Below are 19,089 nucleotides of genomic sequence, written 5' to 3' on the forward strand. Positions count from 1 at the left end.
CTGGAGATCTTATAAGGGTCCATTTTTTAAATTTGTCCCAGCTACATTGTTTTGAACATTCATTTCAGAATACAGGCTTGTATTAATTGAAGAAAGATGTTCCTTCACAAAACAAAACATGGGAAAAATCTTTAGGCCTACAGTTTACTGCTGTTTAAACTGTGCAAAGGACAAAAATAGTTGCATTATCACAAGTGAAATTATTTGATATTTGTTAACAGAATTTTTTTAAAAGTAAAAGTATATTTAGATGTTACCTGAATTTCTCATTAAAAGTGCACTGAAGAATTCCATAGTCAGCTTGTTTTTAAATTTTTAATGCATATTTAAGTGCATATGTTAAGATTTTAGGGCATAGCTTCATGCATATTTTTGCAGCTTTTAGTGCATATAAGTCATCGATCTAATAATAATCCATTGTAGAGTACTCAAAAGGTGTTTCCACATCCAGTTATGATACAGGATTTTACTTTTTTAATTACAATTTATTAAACACTACATCATGAAAGAATAGGTTTTGTTACATTTCAAGTTACTACATGCGAGATGACTTCAATTTATTACCATTGTTTCCAGTCAAATCTGTCCAAAAGCTGAAGAAACAGATATGACTTTCATAAGGCGAAAACAAAACCATGTAATTTTTTGAACAGTTAAAGATCTCACACTATGTTTTATTGTCTTTGACATTTATTAAATTAAATTAAAATAACACAAGAATATGACACACACGTTTTGGAGTTGTTTGATGTGTTTTTTCTTAATATTTGAAATGGAATTCTTATCGATAGCAGTTCAACTTTTACACTGGTGGTTAGACCTGTTAGCTTTGTTTTAGTGTACATTGTTTTGAAATGCAGTAGGTTGGATATATAAAGCAGGTTCGATGGTGAATCTTTCAATTGTTAGCAGCCAGAAAATGGAACTAAAAAGTTCTGACTTGTTTTTCCAGAAGCTGGAGATGCCAGGCAGCATGAGTGTATGTTGTGTGGAAAAACATACAAACGAAGGCACCACTTAGTAAGACATTTGAGGTACGAGTGTGGTCCAGCAAGAAAACAGCAACAGTGTACCATCTGTGGCAAGAGATATTCTCGTCCTGACACTTTGCAGGAACATTATGCGCTTTATCATCATGCAGTACGCTTCTGAAATGTCAGGTTCAGATGGCTGGAAATTTGAAAGTTCTCTTTTGTGCCTGTTACATAATATTAATTTCATTTTGATGGTACCAAAATTGGTCTACGTTACACTTTCGAAAGTTGGTGTATACAATTCATACCATTGAACTGCGATTTATTATGGCATACTCTGAATTTAGTTTTAAATTCAGGTTAAAATATATGGAATCTTGAAGCTAATGAAATTATAATACTGTTAATAAATTAGAATTCTTCTAATACATTTTGAGTCTAAAATGAATATCTCGTTTTGTAACTGAATGTACATGATTTTGTCAAGCTGTTTATACAAAAGAATTGAAATACAATCGTTTTGTTACTGAATTTGTGCCTTGTCTTTGCAATCAAACTCCAGATGTCTTCGAATTTTTTTCATCTTAAGGGGATGATTTGGACATAATTCATTTTGGCGATAATTATTGTTGTATGCCTGAAAAATGAAAAAAATAGAAGCATGTATATGTTATAAGAAGATACAGTAATTAAACAAAATCGAAACTTCACTCATGTGTTTACAGAAACCTAGCATTTTTAAGGTTACTTTATTCTGAATTAGATAACATGAATGAAGTCACTTAAAAATAAAATTATATTTATTTTAGGCATTTGATGCGATAATTTAAATAGCTAATGGAAATTTACCAGTGATAATCAGCGAAGAAAATGTTGCATATGGTTTCAGGCAATCATTTGATTCAATCAGGCATTTTAGTAGTTAAATAGCACTGATAGTAGCCAACAAACAGAAAACATTTTTAAAACTTTTCATGCTCGTCTGATATCAAACCATATCGTCCAAAAATTTAAATTTTACAAATCATGACATGTAACTTATTAGATTCATGAAAATACATATGGTATCATCATTAGTCCAGTATTGATATTCTCATTTTCTTTTGTGCAATGAACGTAGCAATATAATTAAAGAAGGTTAGATCTTTGTGCTGTAATTTGAAAGTTTGAAATAAATTTCCACAAAATACGTCATTAGTGCCAAAATGAATAGAAATTATTCATAAAAATTTCAGAGGAAAGTTTGTAGGGCACAAAGTAATATGTATGAATTATACTTGAAAAAATATATATATAGTTGGTGATTTAAGAAATAAAAGAAAGCTTAAGCATTGTATTTATAAATGTTTGCACAGCATGATATATGTCATGTGACTATCTCACAAGACTTATGCACACCATTTTACTTAAGTTCCCATAGACTGCTTGTACACATTGTACAAAATATGTGTAATGAGAAGTTAGATGCACTTGATGAAACCATTTATTTAATTTCATATACTTCATATAGGTTCAGATACAGAAAGTTTGACAGTAGAAGGATTGTTTACTATTTACACTCATTCTCTCTCAGTCTATTTCTCTCTCACGTATACAGGTTGATTCAGGAACTCGGCAACGAACTCTGGGAATCGATAGGTCTCGCAATGTGGATCATTTTTCGTAAAACAACCCATGATCCCTGATGCCATGTGTAGGAGCTACGTGACATCATAAAAAAGACAGATTTAGTGACATTTACAGGTAATTATTAAATGAATTATTCCTTTATTTCTTCAAGTACCCTTGCGGACAGGTAACAAGTGTCTGTTATTTTGCTGCCCCATTTGAATGGAGCGCTCTTCGAAACATGCTTCTGCTGCTCATGGAAGATGTATCCTTCGCGATGTGAGGGGACATGTGATTCAACATAACATCCCAACACACTTCAACTTGATTGTACAAGCACATCTGAACAACATCTATGAGGAGCAATGGATAGGGAGAGCCGGATCTGTTGCTTGGCTAGTGCGATCACCCGATTTCACGCCCTTAATCTTTTTTTTTTTTTCTTTTGGGACATGTGCAGTAATACACCACTCAAATTGACACCAGAGAGGAATCGACTATGCGAGTATTAGCTGCAATTGATCAAATTCGACACAGGCCGATAACAACTGCTACGACAGTGTAATGAATGTAATCAGGTTCAGAGTAGACACTTTGAACGCCTGTAACTTGTCAGCAAACATACATGAAAAATAATTCATTTCATAATTGTTAATGTCACTAAAACCTGTCTTTGTTTTGATGTTGCTTAGCTGCTAAACGAGGCATCGGAGAACATAGATTGTTTTACGAAAAATAATCCTTATTGAGAGATCTATCGATCCCCAGAATTTGTTGCAGAGGTTCCGTATCACCCTGTATAGAGTGCAATGAAAAACTGAATCTTTAATTCAGAAGGACAAGAGCAAAGAATTGTAGGATTTTATTACGTATGTATGTAAGTATATCTCTATCTAATGTCTACCCACTTCACTTTATGTGTGGATAGATGGCAGAACTGTGACCCATTTTCTAGTTGCACACCACTTTAGCGGCCACACTGCACATGATTATCTGTGGAAAGTTACGTCGTATACTTGGGTGAGTGTATGTGTAAGTGTAGTGTATGGAATGACTGATGATGAAAATGAGGATGGGAAAGGGGGAAACCCGGTGCTGGCACGTATCCTACGCCTGTCGAATAGCACAAGGAGGCCACCAGGCTTAACGTCCCCATCCGACGGACGAATCACTATCAACAGTGACATATGCCTTCTCTTCATATGCACTATGGAAAGTTTTGGGATTTAACCCAGGCATATTGGTGCACAATCTAGTGATTAGAAATTGTGCATTGCCATCTCTCCTAGTCCTGAGGTAGAAATTTTACATGAAAATTTCTGACCTTGCCGGGAATTGAACCCGGGCCGGCTAATCTGGCGACAGACACGCTACCACAGAGCTTTGCAGCTAAATATTTTTTATGTTTAGATATGCAGGTATAGCCAAGAAAAATACATATTTGAGCAAAAAAAAAAAATTGTCGAACTATATTTTATTGAGCATAGATCATCAGTATAATATTTATTCCTCTCTGTGGAATAAATTATTGCTAACGAAGTGTTTGTATTATAACTATAATAAACGAAGCTTTGTGAAATTATAGTTCAGAACTCTTCTTTGTCCATTTGTCTAACATCCAAATTTATATTTACCAGGAAATAACGAAACTTGTGATGTATAATGCTGCTATTCAGTGCCCTGGAAACCATCTGAAGTGACAGAAATTTCACTTAAGGCATACTTTATGATTCAGTTTTAATATGTGAATACTTTTAATCCAATGGTGGGTACTTAACTTCACGACATCCACCCATTCTACGAGGTACATGCCAAAGCTGTAGTTCTTTTTGCCATTGTAGGCATTACCATTGGTGCGCCTGGAAGGTGCACTACAAAATATGATATGATGATTAATGAAGCAGTGGTGGAATGCTAGTCTAGGAAACTGAGTACTCCACAAAAACCTACCATGAAGCACATTGGTGGAAAGTTGTTGCTGTAGATGATGTGCGCTGACACTAAGAATAAATTGGTCCAGAGGGTGGCAGACGTTTGGTATTGATGATAGTAGGGTTGTCAGTCCTAGGTGCTGCTGCCCCAAGAAAATGTCCCTGGTACTCATTTCTGTTAGAGCCTGAGTAAACCACAGGTCATAGCACAACTGGAAGTATTAGATCAGTAGTGATAATCCTAGCTACTATTATAAAACAGTGTGTGCAATTACGAGCAACATTGTCATTGCAAGCAAGTTGTGTCCAGAAATCCACTTACAGGTGCCTAGTCACTGGAGCAGAACATCATTTTTCTCATAGTTTAGTTTTCAGATTTACTTGTTATGCATTTTGAATAGTTAATACCAAATCAGACGGACAGTTGTGCTGGGAACCCAGACAATTGCATCAAGGTCTTGAGCACTAGATTAATAATAGTAATAATAATATTATCTATGAACTGCACAAAATTAAGATCTGCTTCATGAATGCTTAAAATAGTATTAATCTCGCATCATCGCAATGTAGTATATTATATATAGGACGAACTGAAGTAATGTCATTAATTTCATAAAGTTATTGTTTGAGATATTCCAAACAAAAAAAATTTAATGCAATTTTGCTCATTTTTGCTTCTTTTTCAAGATAAAAATTTTTTTATATAAAACATTTCATAGCATGTTTTGAATTGTCGACCTGGTTGGCGAATTGGTATAGCGCTGGCCTTCTATGCCCATGTTTGCGAGTTCGATTCCGGTTCAGGTTGATGGCATTTAAGTGTGCTTAAATGCGACAGGCTCATGTCAGTACATTTACTGGCATGTAAAAGAATTCCTGCGGGACAAAATTCCGGCACATCCGGCGACACTGATATAACCTCTGCAGTTGCAAGCGTCGTTAAGTAAAACATAACATTTTTTTTAACATTTGATTGAATTCCCAATATGCTCAGTCAGTTTTAGAGAGCAGTGTATTGTGATAATGAATGACTGAAAGAATTTTAGTTTTGTTCCTTAAATGTGCAGAAATTTTATCTAAACAAATGTAACTTTTAGTTCTGCAAAGGAATTTTACAATGTTACATTTGTTTGGATCAAATTTCTACACATTTAAAGGACAAGACTAATTTTTTTTTCAATGATTTATTGTCATAATACATTGCTTTCTTAAATTGACTGAGCATATTAGGAATTCAATCAGTGGCTTTTCCAAAACACTGTATGAAATGTTTCATATAAAACATTTTTTATCTTTAAAAGGAAGCAAAATTATGTTAAACTTTTTTATTTAAAATATCTCAAAGAAATTAATGGCATTACTTACAGTTCATCTTATATACATACACACAAAGAAATATAATATCGTCTCCTGCAAAGCAGAGTATTGTGAGCGCCATTTTGCTAACTTTATAGGAGAGGTAGTTACGATACTTATCCAACATGATGGTGAATATGATAGTAAGTTTAAACCAACTTATCAGAGGGAAAAAAATTGTTGGAACTCACGGAACTTTTACAGTGGCAATTTATTCTAAGCACCATAATTCGTTTTCGGTAAAAGTGGTGCTTGCAATACTTTGCCTTGCAGGGGATGGGATATATAATATTAACAGTCTTTGATGTATGGTTGTCTCAGATATAAATGTTCACAATATTTATGCATTGTATTAGCATAAATTTTACAGGAAGAGTGTAATTCACTCACCTTCTTGTTCTGATGCTCTTAGACCTCTGGACGAATTAGTTGAGCACTGTTAATGCTAAGAGCAGATTTTAAATTGATGTCAGAAAGTTTGATTTCTTTCTGTGTTTTTGTTTCTTTTCATAGCCAAAAATACTGTTCACAGACACGTGTTGAATCAGACATGGACAGAATTTTAACATGTCTTTGAAGCCGAGGAAAAACGTGGCTGAGGAAATTTCTGATAAAATTTAAAAAGGATACCCCTATTCTTGTATTTGTCATGTATTGTTATTCTGTATTACATTTAAAGTCGATTACATTTAATTGAAAATGTGAAGGGACATCATGTACTACCAAACTGAATGTTGTTGCAAAAATCTCAAACTTAATTTTTAGAGCAGAAATATCCTGAAATTGGGTTCCTAATTCTTGAAGGAGTGATTGTAGTACAGTTACATATTCTTCTAAGTTAAAACCTCTGTCTGGATTGGTCATAGATTTCAGTCTGAGAAAATGAACTGCATTTTTACCTGGTAACTGCTGAATCTACAGTCCCAATTTCAGTTTAAATATAGAGTGGTTAGCTCGGCCTTGGGCCGGAGCAACGCATGACGATGTGTCACTAGCAGAGACTTTCGATCTGTAACCTTCACTTAATCTATTGATAGCATGCACAGTGTTCAGTGTGTGTGTATACTAACCTTGCTATAGGTGATGCTGAAAGTGATGTCTTTCTGCGGTCACACATTTCTGATATTATTTATGAAGTTATGATTCACACGTGTGAGTTTTTCTTCAGTAATGTAATATTATCCTGCAATTCCTTTATAGTGTGAGGATTGTTCCTATAAACTTTATTTTTTGTAGTTTCGCACAAATAAAATCACAAAACAGTAAGGTTGGGGGAACAGGGGGGCCATAATCCTTTAGAAATAACATTTTTAATGTCTCCTAAGGAAGCATGGGCAATAGCAGTATGGTAATATACCCATTGTTTCTCTCACCATTTGAAAAAACAGTATGAGTATGTTTGTACAGTATCTGTGTCCATTTACTGTATCATTAAAACATGTGAGCCCTATTATTCACCTTACAGTTACAGCACACCATATGCCTATTTTGGTGTCGTGTAATGGAACTTCATGAATTAACCGGGGTTTCTCTGTGTTTCAATATCTACAAAACGCAGAGCTGCACGCATTGTATCCTTCACCTGACATAATTAGGAACATTAAATCCAGACGTTTGAGATGGGCAGGGCATGTAGCACGTATGGGCGAATCCAGAAATGCATATAGAGTGTTAGTAGTGAGGCCGAGACGTAGATGGGAAGATAATATTAAAATGGATTTGAGGGAGGTGGGATATGATGATAGAGACTGGATTAATCTTGCTCGGGATAGGGACCAATGGCGGGCTTATGTGAGGGCGGCAATGAACCTCCGGGTTCCTTAAAAGCCAGTAAGTAAGTAAGTAAGTATTGTTTTGTGAAGCTACATGACCATGCAAATGAAACCATGCCTCGTCAGAAAAAATGATCAAATATGGATCAACAATGCCGACAACAGTGTTTTGTAAAACCCAATTACAGAAATTCACTCGGTTTTCATCGTCACGGGGCTGTAATTAATGCATGATAATCAGTGTATAAGGTTTCAGTTTAAGAAGTTTGGTACTCGTATAGACCAAGGCTTTTGAAGTTCACCAACTTCCTACAACACTTTGTAGAGATTTATTTGGAGAGCATGCAAATGATGTGCCGATTTCGTCAATATTTTCTCTCTATGAGAACTCTTTATTTTGTCTCACGAGTTTTAGTGTTTAGCAATCCTGTTGGTCTTAGTTTATTAACAAGAAGCCTGACATGCAAATCTATCTGTCAGGTGAAGCAAACTTGTATAATTTCAAGAGAAAAATTGCTCCGGGGCTGGGTATCGATCCCGAAATAATTTTTCCCTTGAAATTATTCCAGTCTGCTTCACCTGGAGCTTTACTTGAAAACTAGGATAATGTTCAAATGGATTTGAGGCAGATAGGATATGATGATAGAGATTGGATTAATCTTGCACAGGATAGGGACTGATGGCAGGCTTATGTGAGAGGGCGGTAATGAACCTCCAGGTTCTTTAAGAGCCATAAATAAGTAAGTTCTATTGTTATAACATCCAACAATTAAACTTAATTTCTTTCTTTAATGCAGTGAAAATGAAAATCCCACATCATGTCGAGCAGCAAGCTATATGTCAAAATATGAATACCAGTAATCATTTTGGAACATTAACACTTGCTACATGACCGTCATCTTAACCTCACATATTATGTTTAAATCATCTGATGGGAGAAGATTGATAGCAGATCTGAAAGAAATTATCTTGAGCATGTTGCTGTAACAGTGCTGCCAATGCGGACACTTTTAAAAGTGCAGTTTATTCTGTTATTGTTACCTTTAAAGAGAATGAATTGATTTCATTCTAAGAGAATTTGATTGTTTCTTAAAATGTGTGCGTTACAAATTGATATAAAAATAAAGTTATATTTACAAAATATTAACATTTAATTTAACTTCTTAATTAGAACTGGCGGAGAGAGATATCAGACTTTTGGTCATCTGATGCTGATGTCAAAATGATGATTAGAATCAATATTAGTGACAAATTGTGAAGTGGTTAAAATTTAATATTCACATAATAATGTATTTATACCTACGGAATTGTGTCAATGTGATTGACTATAAAGTGAACAATTGAGAATTAAGTGTCCTTGCAAAGAAGTTCAAGTTTTATTAATTGAATATATTGGAAAGTCATTCAGATATTATATAGGCATGAATAATTATATAGCTACGGTACATAATAAGTGGATATCTTTGGACGTTTTCCAGTTTCACTTTGTAAACTTGTTTTCATAAATATTTGTATGTTGTACCTCGTATGTTACTTAAACATGTTTATCATATAATTTAATGTGAAATATATCAATTTTTAATTTAAATAATCAAACATTGTAGTCAGTGTGAATAATGTTGTTTAAAATCGTAGGCCTTTTGAAGAATTGCATTCACTTTATTTTTAACTTCTCCTTTGATACTGTTAAAGGCTGTGGTAGTTTAGTTGCTTATTATTCATGACTAAGTTAATATGGTTTCAAAGAATTAGTTTTGGAGACTAAAAAATCCTGTTTATGTAGATGGACTGCAGAAGGTTATGGTATTGTTCCTCTGATAGTATGTGTGCTTGTATGCGTGTACATCTTTCTGCTTTTTCTTAGCCATAATGGTGGCTAATTCATGTGAATTAAAACTGTAATAGAATTTTGAAGTTTAACATCTGTGATATTAAAGGTGTTCGAAGTAAGTGAACCCATTCTGGTACCTCTAGGTGCATATAAGCAATTTTTAATGCAACGAATATGTGCCATAAAATCATGTTATGTAACATAAGTCATATATGACTACAGTTAAAAAATGTGTAGAGACTTGTTTTCTGAGTTAAGAGGAGTATTAATCTAATTATCACCTCCATTATATTCAGCTGCCCTGTTTGCTATCTTCTGTTCCCTAAGGAATTGAGACTTGATACTGATCTAGTCTTTACACAGTAGACACGATTTTCTTGGTTTTACAAGGTCATTGCAAGGAAGTAATAGAATTTTTCTTGAAGGAGGATAATTAATTTCGGCTTTCTGGGCACAAGAGCCCATAGAGGGCCAAGTCCAACTAGCCGAAAGTGTGATAAATGATCATCCAACCAGTACAAGAACACCATGTAATTAGCACAATGATTCACTCAGCCATGATAGCTGGTTCATGGAACCAGATTTCACTACCTGTCATAGCTCCCAAAATTCATCATTATGCTTGAGTGGGCACCGTTCCTATGCACAAATTTTATGAGAAAATTTCTTTCCTCATAAGGACTCGAACCAGCATTCATTCCATAATGTGAATTCAGGCATAATGCCATAGCCAGAGATGCAGAACTGGGCACCAATTGTGGCATACGTCACAAGCTGAAATATGTCATTCGTCTCTTCCTTAACCCCACTTATCATGCACATTATAGGTTAGGAACTTGTATTCACAGTCTAGTGGTGAAATTTAATGCCATGTCGTTCAGAAAATACCAGTTTAAAAAGCAATGGAAAATGAATACTTCTGTATTTAAAACAATCACAAAGCGCATAAGTGTTCTGTGTTTGGTTCTACATACATATGTGAGCAAACATTCTCGAAAATTAACTTCATTAAGAGTGACGATCGCTCTAAATTGACAGATGCACATCTGATTTCCCTTCTCAGACTATAGGCCTGTACATCTTCAGTATAGTCTAATACAATGAAAAAGAATGCAGAGATGTAGCACATGGTTGTAATTGAAGCTAAGTTAATTACAGAAATGATTTTCTTTATATTCACATGAGAAATTATATTTGTTTTAGTTTTTATTACGAGATCAGTTTCGTCAATTTTACTTAAAATAGAAGATACGTACTTTTATATATTTCAAAATGTTATAAATGATTTAATTTTTACATACAATCTTGTATACAGGTCTAAATACCAATACAAGGATAAAATATTTAATCTGATTTTTCATAGCAATATATTTTAAAAGGAAGTACCGGTACTTAAATAATTTATTCAGAACTGATGTTTCTCTAATCTGCTAAGACTACAACAAGAATATGTATTGTTTAAACATTTGCTATTATCAGTTCACTTTAACAAATTGGATTTAAAAGAGAAATTATGCATTTAAATATTTTCAATTTTTTTTATTACATATTGCATTTGTTTACATACCATTAGATATGTAATGCATTTAATCCGAATTTGTTGGTTATGCTTAAGTGTTGTTATTATTATGGTCGGAAATAGTTCTTTCGTTATTTTGTTCATGATCACCAGTCTGTTGTAATCCACCATATGGTTGAGGATGGATCACGAGATGTCATTCATCGCTCGTGGACTATGGAAAGGGAAGCAATGCTTTCCCCATGCTTCCAACCCTCTCTCTCTCAGTTCTGCATCCCCGCCATAGACCACAATGCTACGACACAGACTTTATTTAGACTTCTGTGTTAGTAATATGACTAGAGTTCACTGATTTGTAGCTGCAATTTCTACAATAATGTTGTTGTATCAAATTGTGATTTTATTAAAAGAAATTATTTATTTCGCGTGGGCAGGTGTGTTTCTGTGTGTGCTTGATCATAAGTAATCGTAGTAGGCAGGTGTGAATAGTAGAATTAAATATTTATACTGTTTTTCTTGCTTGTGTAAAACTTGGAAAGATGAATTTCCTTTTATGTCTTTCTATATCCATTGGACTTGGTGAATTTGCTTACTGCTTTTAGAATCGGATTTTGGATTGTAATTAATTTCTTCTTATTCTAGATAAATAATACACTTTGAATGTAACATGTATTCAGTCTTTCACCCCAGTTAATTGACTTGACTCTTCCATTTACAATTTTAACATACCTAATCAGTTTTGCAAACTTTAGATTAGTAATAATTCTTAATTGATCTAGCTTTATTATGGAAGCTAATTAATATGAAATTGTTAGTACAACGTATTTTGTTTTTTTTTATATTTCAGCTTAATGTGTTCATATGTCACAAACAATTGAAGTTGTGCTATTTAATCGCAGTAATTATTTAAAAGTAGGCTTACGTTATATATGGCGAGATTAGCCTTTTACGTTGTCACAAGAAAATTCAAAATTAGTTGTCTTGTAGTTGGTATTCGTTTTCTTCCAGTGCATATTAATTATACCTACAAGGTGAATAAAGGAATAATTTGTTCATTTCATTATCTTTAATGAAATATAGAACAGTCGAGTATTAAAAATAGAAAGACGAGATTTAAAAACTAATAATAATAATGTTACACATTTGACCTTGTTATTTCTTTAAATAACATTTTGTGTTAGATATTTTTATCCAGCCTTAGTTGTACATGCCTTCTATTTCTGCAATATTGTTAAGAGACAAGCTTTAGAATTTAATATTTATAGAATTGAGTACATTATTTGTTGAAATCTTCTAAGACTTTTGTCAAAATTATTTTTTTAAAAACATATATAAAATATTCTATGATCTTGAAAGCTATCTATATTGTTGATGCAAAGGTAGTATTGGAAATATTTACACATATTGATGACACAGAACTCCCCGGTCTCATACAAAGTGCTAATAATGCTCATATTTGTTATGTAGATAATAATTTATCTCAGTAAATTGTAATAATTCTTCTCGTCATCCTCACTTCTGTGTTTAGTACATACATTAAGTAATACTCCAAAACACTGCATGTCTTCTGCTATTTCACATAGCCAAATGCATGAGTCGTGAAATAATTAACAATTTTCCATTTAATTTTACTTTTACATTTACCAATGAGGGTATGTTCAATTTTTTTGTTACAGAGGGTAGCTGGTTAGGGCCACTAAATCCCCCCAGCCAGCTTCATCTTCTTTCTCCACAAGACAAGAGTAGAATGTTAGGAAAGTCTGTCTCACAACAAGCACAACCTTTGGACTCAAGTTCTGCGTCATCATTTGTTTGTGCTACGTGTGGCAAATGGTATGGTAGCCGCCATACCTTGCGACGGCATATGAGATTAGAATGTGGGAAGGATCCCCAGTTCCAGTGTCCCCTCTGCCCAAAGAAGACGAAACAGAAATATAATCTCATATTGCATATAGCAAGATCTCATAAAAATTTTGCGTGAAGTTCTAAATTAAATTATTTGGTATTCAAGACTTGCTTTCGTCATGTATGAAAGTGGTGCAATTGGAGTTTCTAAACAAAACTGTTCTAATTACTCATAAAGATATTGAAAAACATTTGATCTGTGCAACAATGAAACAGTTCATCCAAAAATTTTGAAGCATGTATATTGAATATATTTTAGACAAAATCGTATTCAAGAAACTTGATTTTGATCATATTTTACTGGTCAACGTGTCTGCCTTCGTTTGATAAATTACTGAAACAGTTTTTTGTCTCTGACTTCTATGTGTATGCATTGTTTCATGCCTAATGTCCTAAGCAACTTCGTTAGAGTTAAATAGTGAATGAAAGTAATATTAGTATGAATAAGTCTCCTAGTGATTTTTATTTCTCAGAAAATCTGATTCAAATTTAAGGAGGTCTTTGAAAAATTGTGAGAGATTTGTACTTTATGTTTTATCAATTTTCCGGATGGAAAGCTGTGTGTTATGTTTCAAAGTTCATTCATGCTCCTTGCAACAATTTAAAAAAATGCTTGAGGTGAACATCGAGCTAACATGAATAGGCAGAATTGGATGTTTAAAATCTGAGTGACCTTGATTTCAGTTATTGGAACATTTTATTTTAGTTTTATTTTCTTCTTTTTATCTTTTGTAAGAAAACAACTATTTCACCTTCTTTGATGTACTTTTATTATTATGGAAAACTAATTCCTAATAGACTTGTGCACGCTTTTTTTTTATGTTATATAGTAAATCATTAAACACTCCGGAAATTATAGTACCATACTTTGTGTTAAAATAGATTTGCAATTCATTATTTCTGTTTTACATGAATGTCATGTTAAATGAGACAGTTTTCCAGTGGAAAAATAACTGGCATTATTTCCCCCCCCCCCCCACATTGAAATATATTAATACGAATTAGTTGTATTATAGTCGCGACGCTGTTATTCCCGGCGTGACTCCTCCTCTTTGCTTACGTCTTAGGAAGTGAAGGCTCTATAAAGTCTAGGTAGGTAGTATCGTTCGCCATTTTTGTTCTTTTGTTGCTGAGCTAACAGACGAGGAATCTATTTGCCACACCGTTAAACATTATCATGTCGTAGCTCCTATGATAATAAATCAAATGCTCTGTAATTCACCAAATAATTGAGCGGCAAATAACGTCCTCGTGTGCTTTCTGCGAACGCCAACGAAAGACCTAAAATGGCGGGTGATTATATTAAGTATTTATCGAGCCTTAGGAAATGCATAACGTCATCATCAGTGAATCACAACACGTACACGTTTAAATGTAGTCGACCTGCAATGTGATTGGTTGCCGGAAATAAGAGCGACGGGACTATAGTTTGGTTTCTCTGACTGCTTGTTGGCTTTAGTTTGAGTATTTCAGATCATTTTAATATCAAATAATACATTATTGGTGTAGTTACTTGATGTCACTGAATTTAATTTAATTAATCTTGAAATATGTATCTGGAAGGTGTAGAAAACTGTACCTTACTCTCTCTCTCTCTCTCTCTCTCTCTCGCATAAGTGTCCTCCCGTCCCATACACACACACACATATACACAGTTTGAACAGCAATGCTGCTCTGTTCTAACTGTTGCAGAATATTTCCCAGCATGTCGCATTAATTTATAAACGTGAATGGATGCTTCATATTAAAAAAAGAATATCATTTCACATCTGATTTTACTGCAGGTACACAATATTCAGAAGTCATTTTTATGAAGTATGAAATATTAAGCTCTCTTGTCAGTAACATGACATAAATGCACTGTGAAGATATGAAAGAAAATTCAGTTCACAACTGAACAGATGAAAAGATCCTATATTTGTATTATTTTATAATATAAATGGCGTTTGCTCTCTTTCTTTTTTTTATCCTCTCTCTAGTTGTTAGACTCTAGAAGTAAAATATTATCTGAGGAAACACAGCACTAAAAAAAATGTGAAATTGTAAGTTCAAGTTTTGTTGATATTATACAGTATGTACATTGTATGAGACATGTTCCTAAAAATCCTGTGTGTAATGATAGTAAATTTCGTTTTTATAACCTATTTATTTGTTGTCATTTACTCGTATATTTAGCTACGTATTTTGAAATAGTTCACCGTTATTTGTGTGTTTTTTTTATTTTATTATTATTAATATTACATTGTGATTTATAAAGCGAAGTTTTGACATTTAGGAGACAAAAAGGAACTTCATCTGTTCACATGCAGTTTTGCAGTTAAGTGGGAATAAAAGAGTAGAAATCTTGAGTAATAACAGTCATTTTGACATAACTAACTCCGAACAAGAAGGCTCTTCAAGTTCGGATATGTTTGAGGCCTTTTTTGGAGAAAGGCTGAAAAAATTTTAGATCAGATTGATTGTTTCAGACGATCACAACGATTAAATCATTGAGGTTAAGTTAATTATTTAATGTTACACATAATATGAATATTTAACAAGAAAGGACAGAAGACATAGGGCTGGTGTTTCACCATTGAGAACTTCAGATTAATACATGTGTACCTTCAAAGATTTATGTAATTTAAATAAAATAAATATTTATGTCACTGTACATTTTTATTCACTTTTCACAGAAAAAGTTAATAAAGTTAATTTTTCTGATTCCATGAATATCCTTATATCTTAACATTTCCCAGTACCATGTTTAATACTATTTTATCATTCAGAAAATTAAAGACAGAGAGACAGAATGTAACCTTAATGTTTTTATGTTAATATGAGATGCACAAATAGAATTGAGAACACTTTTTTAAGACAGTCTCCATCATGCAGATGTGCCAGTGCTTCACTAATGCCTGGACTCCATGTTAAAAATATTTTTTGACTGCATTGTACTGTTTCTTTTACTTCTTGCCTCCTTGAGGAGTCCAGACAATTGATAATCACTTTGTGCGAGGTCCATTGAACATACATGAAGTGGAAAACACTCAATGCATATCTGGGATTTTCTTTGCTGTTGTATAAGGTCTGTGCAGCCACATGTTATCATGCTGTAAGAACACATCCGAACTGAGCAAATCTCGATGTTTTGAACTGATTTTGAATTTCAAGTGATTCTGATGTAGTTCACAGTATGATTCATAGTTAACAGAGCGTTCCCTGAGAATTTTATGTTCCCAGAATTATATGGAACTTATTAGGTTTTGGAAGTAATGAATGTCGCCACTTGCTGAAAATAATGAACCCAGTGTTCGTCGCCAGTGACTGTATGGTATGGAAAACCATCTCCTTTGGCTCATAATGTCATAACAGTGTTTCAACAAAGAACCACACAGTGTCCTTTCAGTTTTTTGATAAGTTGTTTTGTATTCACCTATGATGAAAAATGTGTGGAACGGGGAAAAATTCTCTCCGGCGCCAGGATTTGAACCTGGGTTTTCATCTCTACATGCTGATCCTCTATCCACTAAGCCACACCGGATTCCCATCCGGATATTGGATCGAATCCTCTCAGTTTAAGTTCCACCTCTTGGGTTCCCTCTAGTGGCCTACCCTCATGCACTGTGTCATAGATGTATGACACTGGGACCATGTCCACACATGTGCAGAGGTGCACTCATTCTGAATGACTAAGTGGCTGGGATCCGACGGAATAAGCGCCATCTTAAATCACTAAGTGGTTATTTGCAAATCATATATTATGATATACCGATGTATTATGATGACGCAGAATATCTGAATGGAAATATCATATGTACTTCGGTACATCATAATATATTGTATTCACCTAGCATAGAGTTTGTGGTACTGTTTCAGTTTGGGAGTTTTTTAGTATTTACCAAGCATAAACTTTGTGGTACTGTAGCACGTCTTGAATGATGTGGTGCTTCGGGCCATGGCTGATCAATTTATCCAGCCACCTCGTATATTGTTACCCATTGATTTTCCAGTATCACTCATTCCACTGCAGCATAATCGCAGTGTAAGGCAACCAGAAGAAGCTACATCAATCACAGTTGATATCCAACTTTTAAATTTTCAATTCCACTCATAAATCTGCTTAAGTGTTACACAACTGCATGCTGCTTCTCTCTCGACCATGCTTTCAAAGGGACAGTCATTTTGACTGTAGTTCATTGACGTCATATTCTCATTGGGTCTGCACTGATACTTCAACCAGGAGGATATAACATATATGTTTTATTATATCTATAGTACAACCGTCAACTATATGATTCTTATTTTTTATTGCTATATTAAAGTTAATTTTTTGACTCTATAAGCAGAGTTTTATTGCATAACTGTAGAACTACATTGTTCTTCTTTTAATCTCGGATGAATAGCTAGTTCTATATTTAAAGGAAATTACTCTTGCTGTAACACAGTAACTTGTCTCAGCAAAACATAATTGTTATAAAAATATATAAGCAATTATTCTGTAGGAGGTGTTTCAGAAGTGATATAATGTATTTTATTATATTAAAGCATAGGAATGCCATGTATGCTTCTTTATCAGATTATTACAATTTTCCTATGTAAATCTTAAGTATTTAGATAGTGGTTCTCAACCCTTTTTAGTTCACGGCACATTATCCTATGTAGTGAGTTCCCGGAGCACACTAACGTACGAGTTGGCAACAATGCGAGAGGGGACTAATGTACCGAGTTTCACAACAGTGCAAGAGCCTCGGTCTAGCACGCTCACAACTTGCCTTCACCTGTCATTTGTTTGTAGACATACAGTCGTAACGCCATTTTGTCCGTTTTCTGGCATATTTTGAGGTTGATTTTAGTTTCACGTGTGTTATTTGTATTATTGTGTTAATCTAACTTATGGATAAGTTTTTGATTAAAAGGGGAAAAGTTGAAGATGAATCAATGACAATAATTTAACAGTAACAAAAGTGAGAACCACTGATTTAGATAGTTAATTTTTGTTGATTTTTTAAAATAAAAGTTGCTGTAGTCATATAGTAGAACCTCGATTATCCACCTCTTGTTTAATCAATCATCAAATTATCCAACAGTCCTCCTGCTCCCCCCCCCACCCCTAATTAATCACGGAAATCAAGCTAAAATTCGATCTGTATGCTTGAATATAAAGACCTGTGCAAGGCTACTAAATAAAGGTAAACATAGGATTAGCTGTGCCTGGGACTTTTTAAATTGGTTTATTTTATGACGCTTTATCAACTGTTATGGTTCTTCAACGTCTGAGTGAAAGAAGGTAATGCCAACGAAATAAGTCCAGGGTCGAGCACTAAAAGTTACCCAGCATTTGTTCTCGTTGGATTGAGGAAAACCCCCGGAAAGAACCTCAACCAGGTAACTTATCCCAACCAGGATTTGAACCTGGGCCTGCTTGTTTCATGGTCAGACATACTAACCATTATTCCACAGCAGTGGATGTCTGGGACTTCAAAATGAAAATGCATACAGACATTGGTTTTTCTTAATTATTCATGAGCTATATCCGGTTACCCAAATTTCTGCATATCTGGATTGACCCGATCCTAATTGGGGTTCTATTGTAGGTGCCAAATCTAGGGAATCGTGTAGGACCATTTTCAAAAAACTACAAATAATACCCATGGCTTGTCAATATATTTTTTCATTAATAAACTTTTTCGTATGTAATCGTGAAAACTTTGTAATTAATTCAATAGTCCATAATATAAATACTCGTCAAAAAATGACTTTGATACTATATTGGCAAGTCGGCCTCAGTAGTGTACTTGGTATAGTGCTGGCCTTCTGTACTCGAGATTGCGGGTTCGATCCCGGCCGAGGTCAATGGCATTTAAGTGTGTTTAAATGTGACAGGCTCATGTCAGTAGATTTACTGGCATGTAAAAGAATTCCTGTGGGACAAAATTCCGACACACTGGCGATACTGATATAACCTTTGCAGTTGCGAGCGTCGTTAAATAAACCATAATTTAATTTCTCTATTGGCAAATCTATTGTGCTATCAAAAAGAAGTGCGTTATATGCCAGTAAGAAATTTTTAATAGCGTCCCTATGGATATGAAAAAATGAAACTGAAAACATAACATTATTTAGGGCCAAATTAAAGAAGTACCTAATTTCTCATGCCTTCTACTTTGTAGGTGAATTTATGACATTTGAGAACACTGTTTGAATACTTCTG

General features: G+C 34.1%; 1 protein-coding gene across 42 annotated transcripts in view; it reads left to right on the forward strand.

The window, feature by feature from the left end:
- Positions 1–19,089, forward strand: part of LOC138713728 (longitudinals lacking protein, isoforms H/M/V-like) — a 614,547-nt gene that overhangs the window by 110,523 nt on the left and 484,935 nt on the right. Inside the window, exon 5 of one of the 42 annotated variants that reach the window (XM_069846083.1) lies at positions 12,668–13,667. The exons of 40 other annotated variants lie outside the window; for them this stretch is intronic. In XM_069846083.1, the coding sequence (XP_069702184.1) occupies positions 12,668–12,972 (305 nt within the window). In that variant the 3' untranslated portion in view covers positions 12,973–13,667. Of the gene's footprint in view, positions 1–952; positions 1,506–12,667; positions 13,668–19,089 lie in introns of those variants that run through there. One more of the 42 variants, XM_069846095.1, reaches the window with a different exon arrangement.

This window comes from Periplaneta americana, chromosome 14, assembly GCF_040183065.1.
Source record: "Periplaneta americana isolate PAMFEO1 chromosome 14, P.americana_PAMFEO1_priV1, whole genome shotgun sequence".
NCBI lineage: Eukaryota > Metazoa > Arthropoda > Insecta > Blattodea > Blattidae > Periplaneta > Periplaneta americana.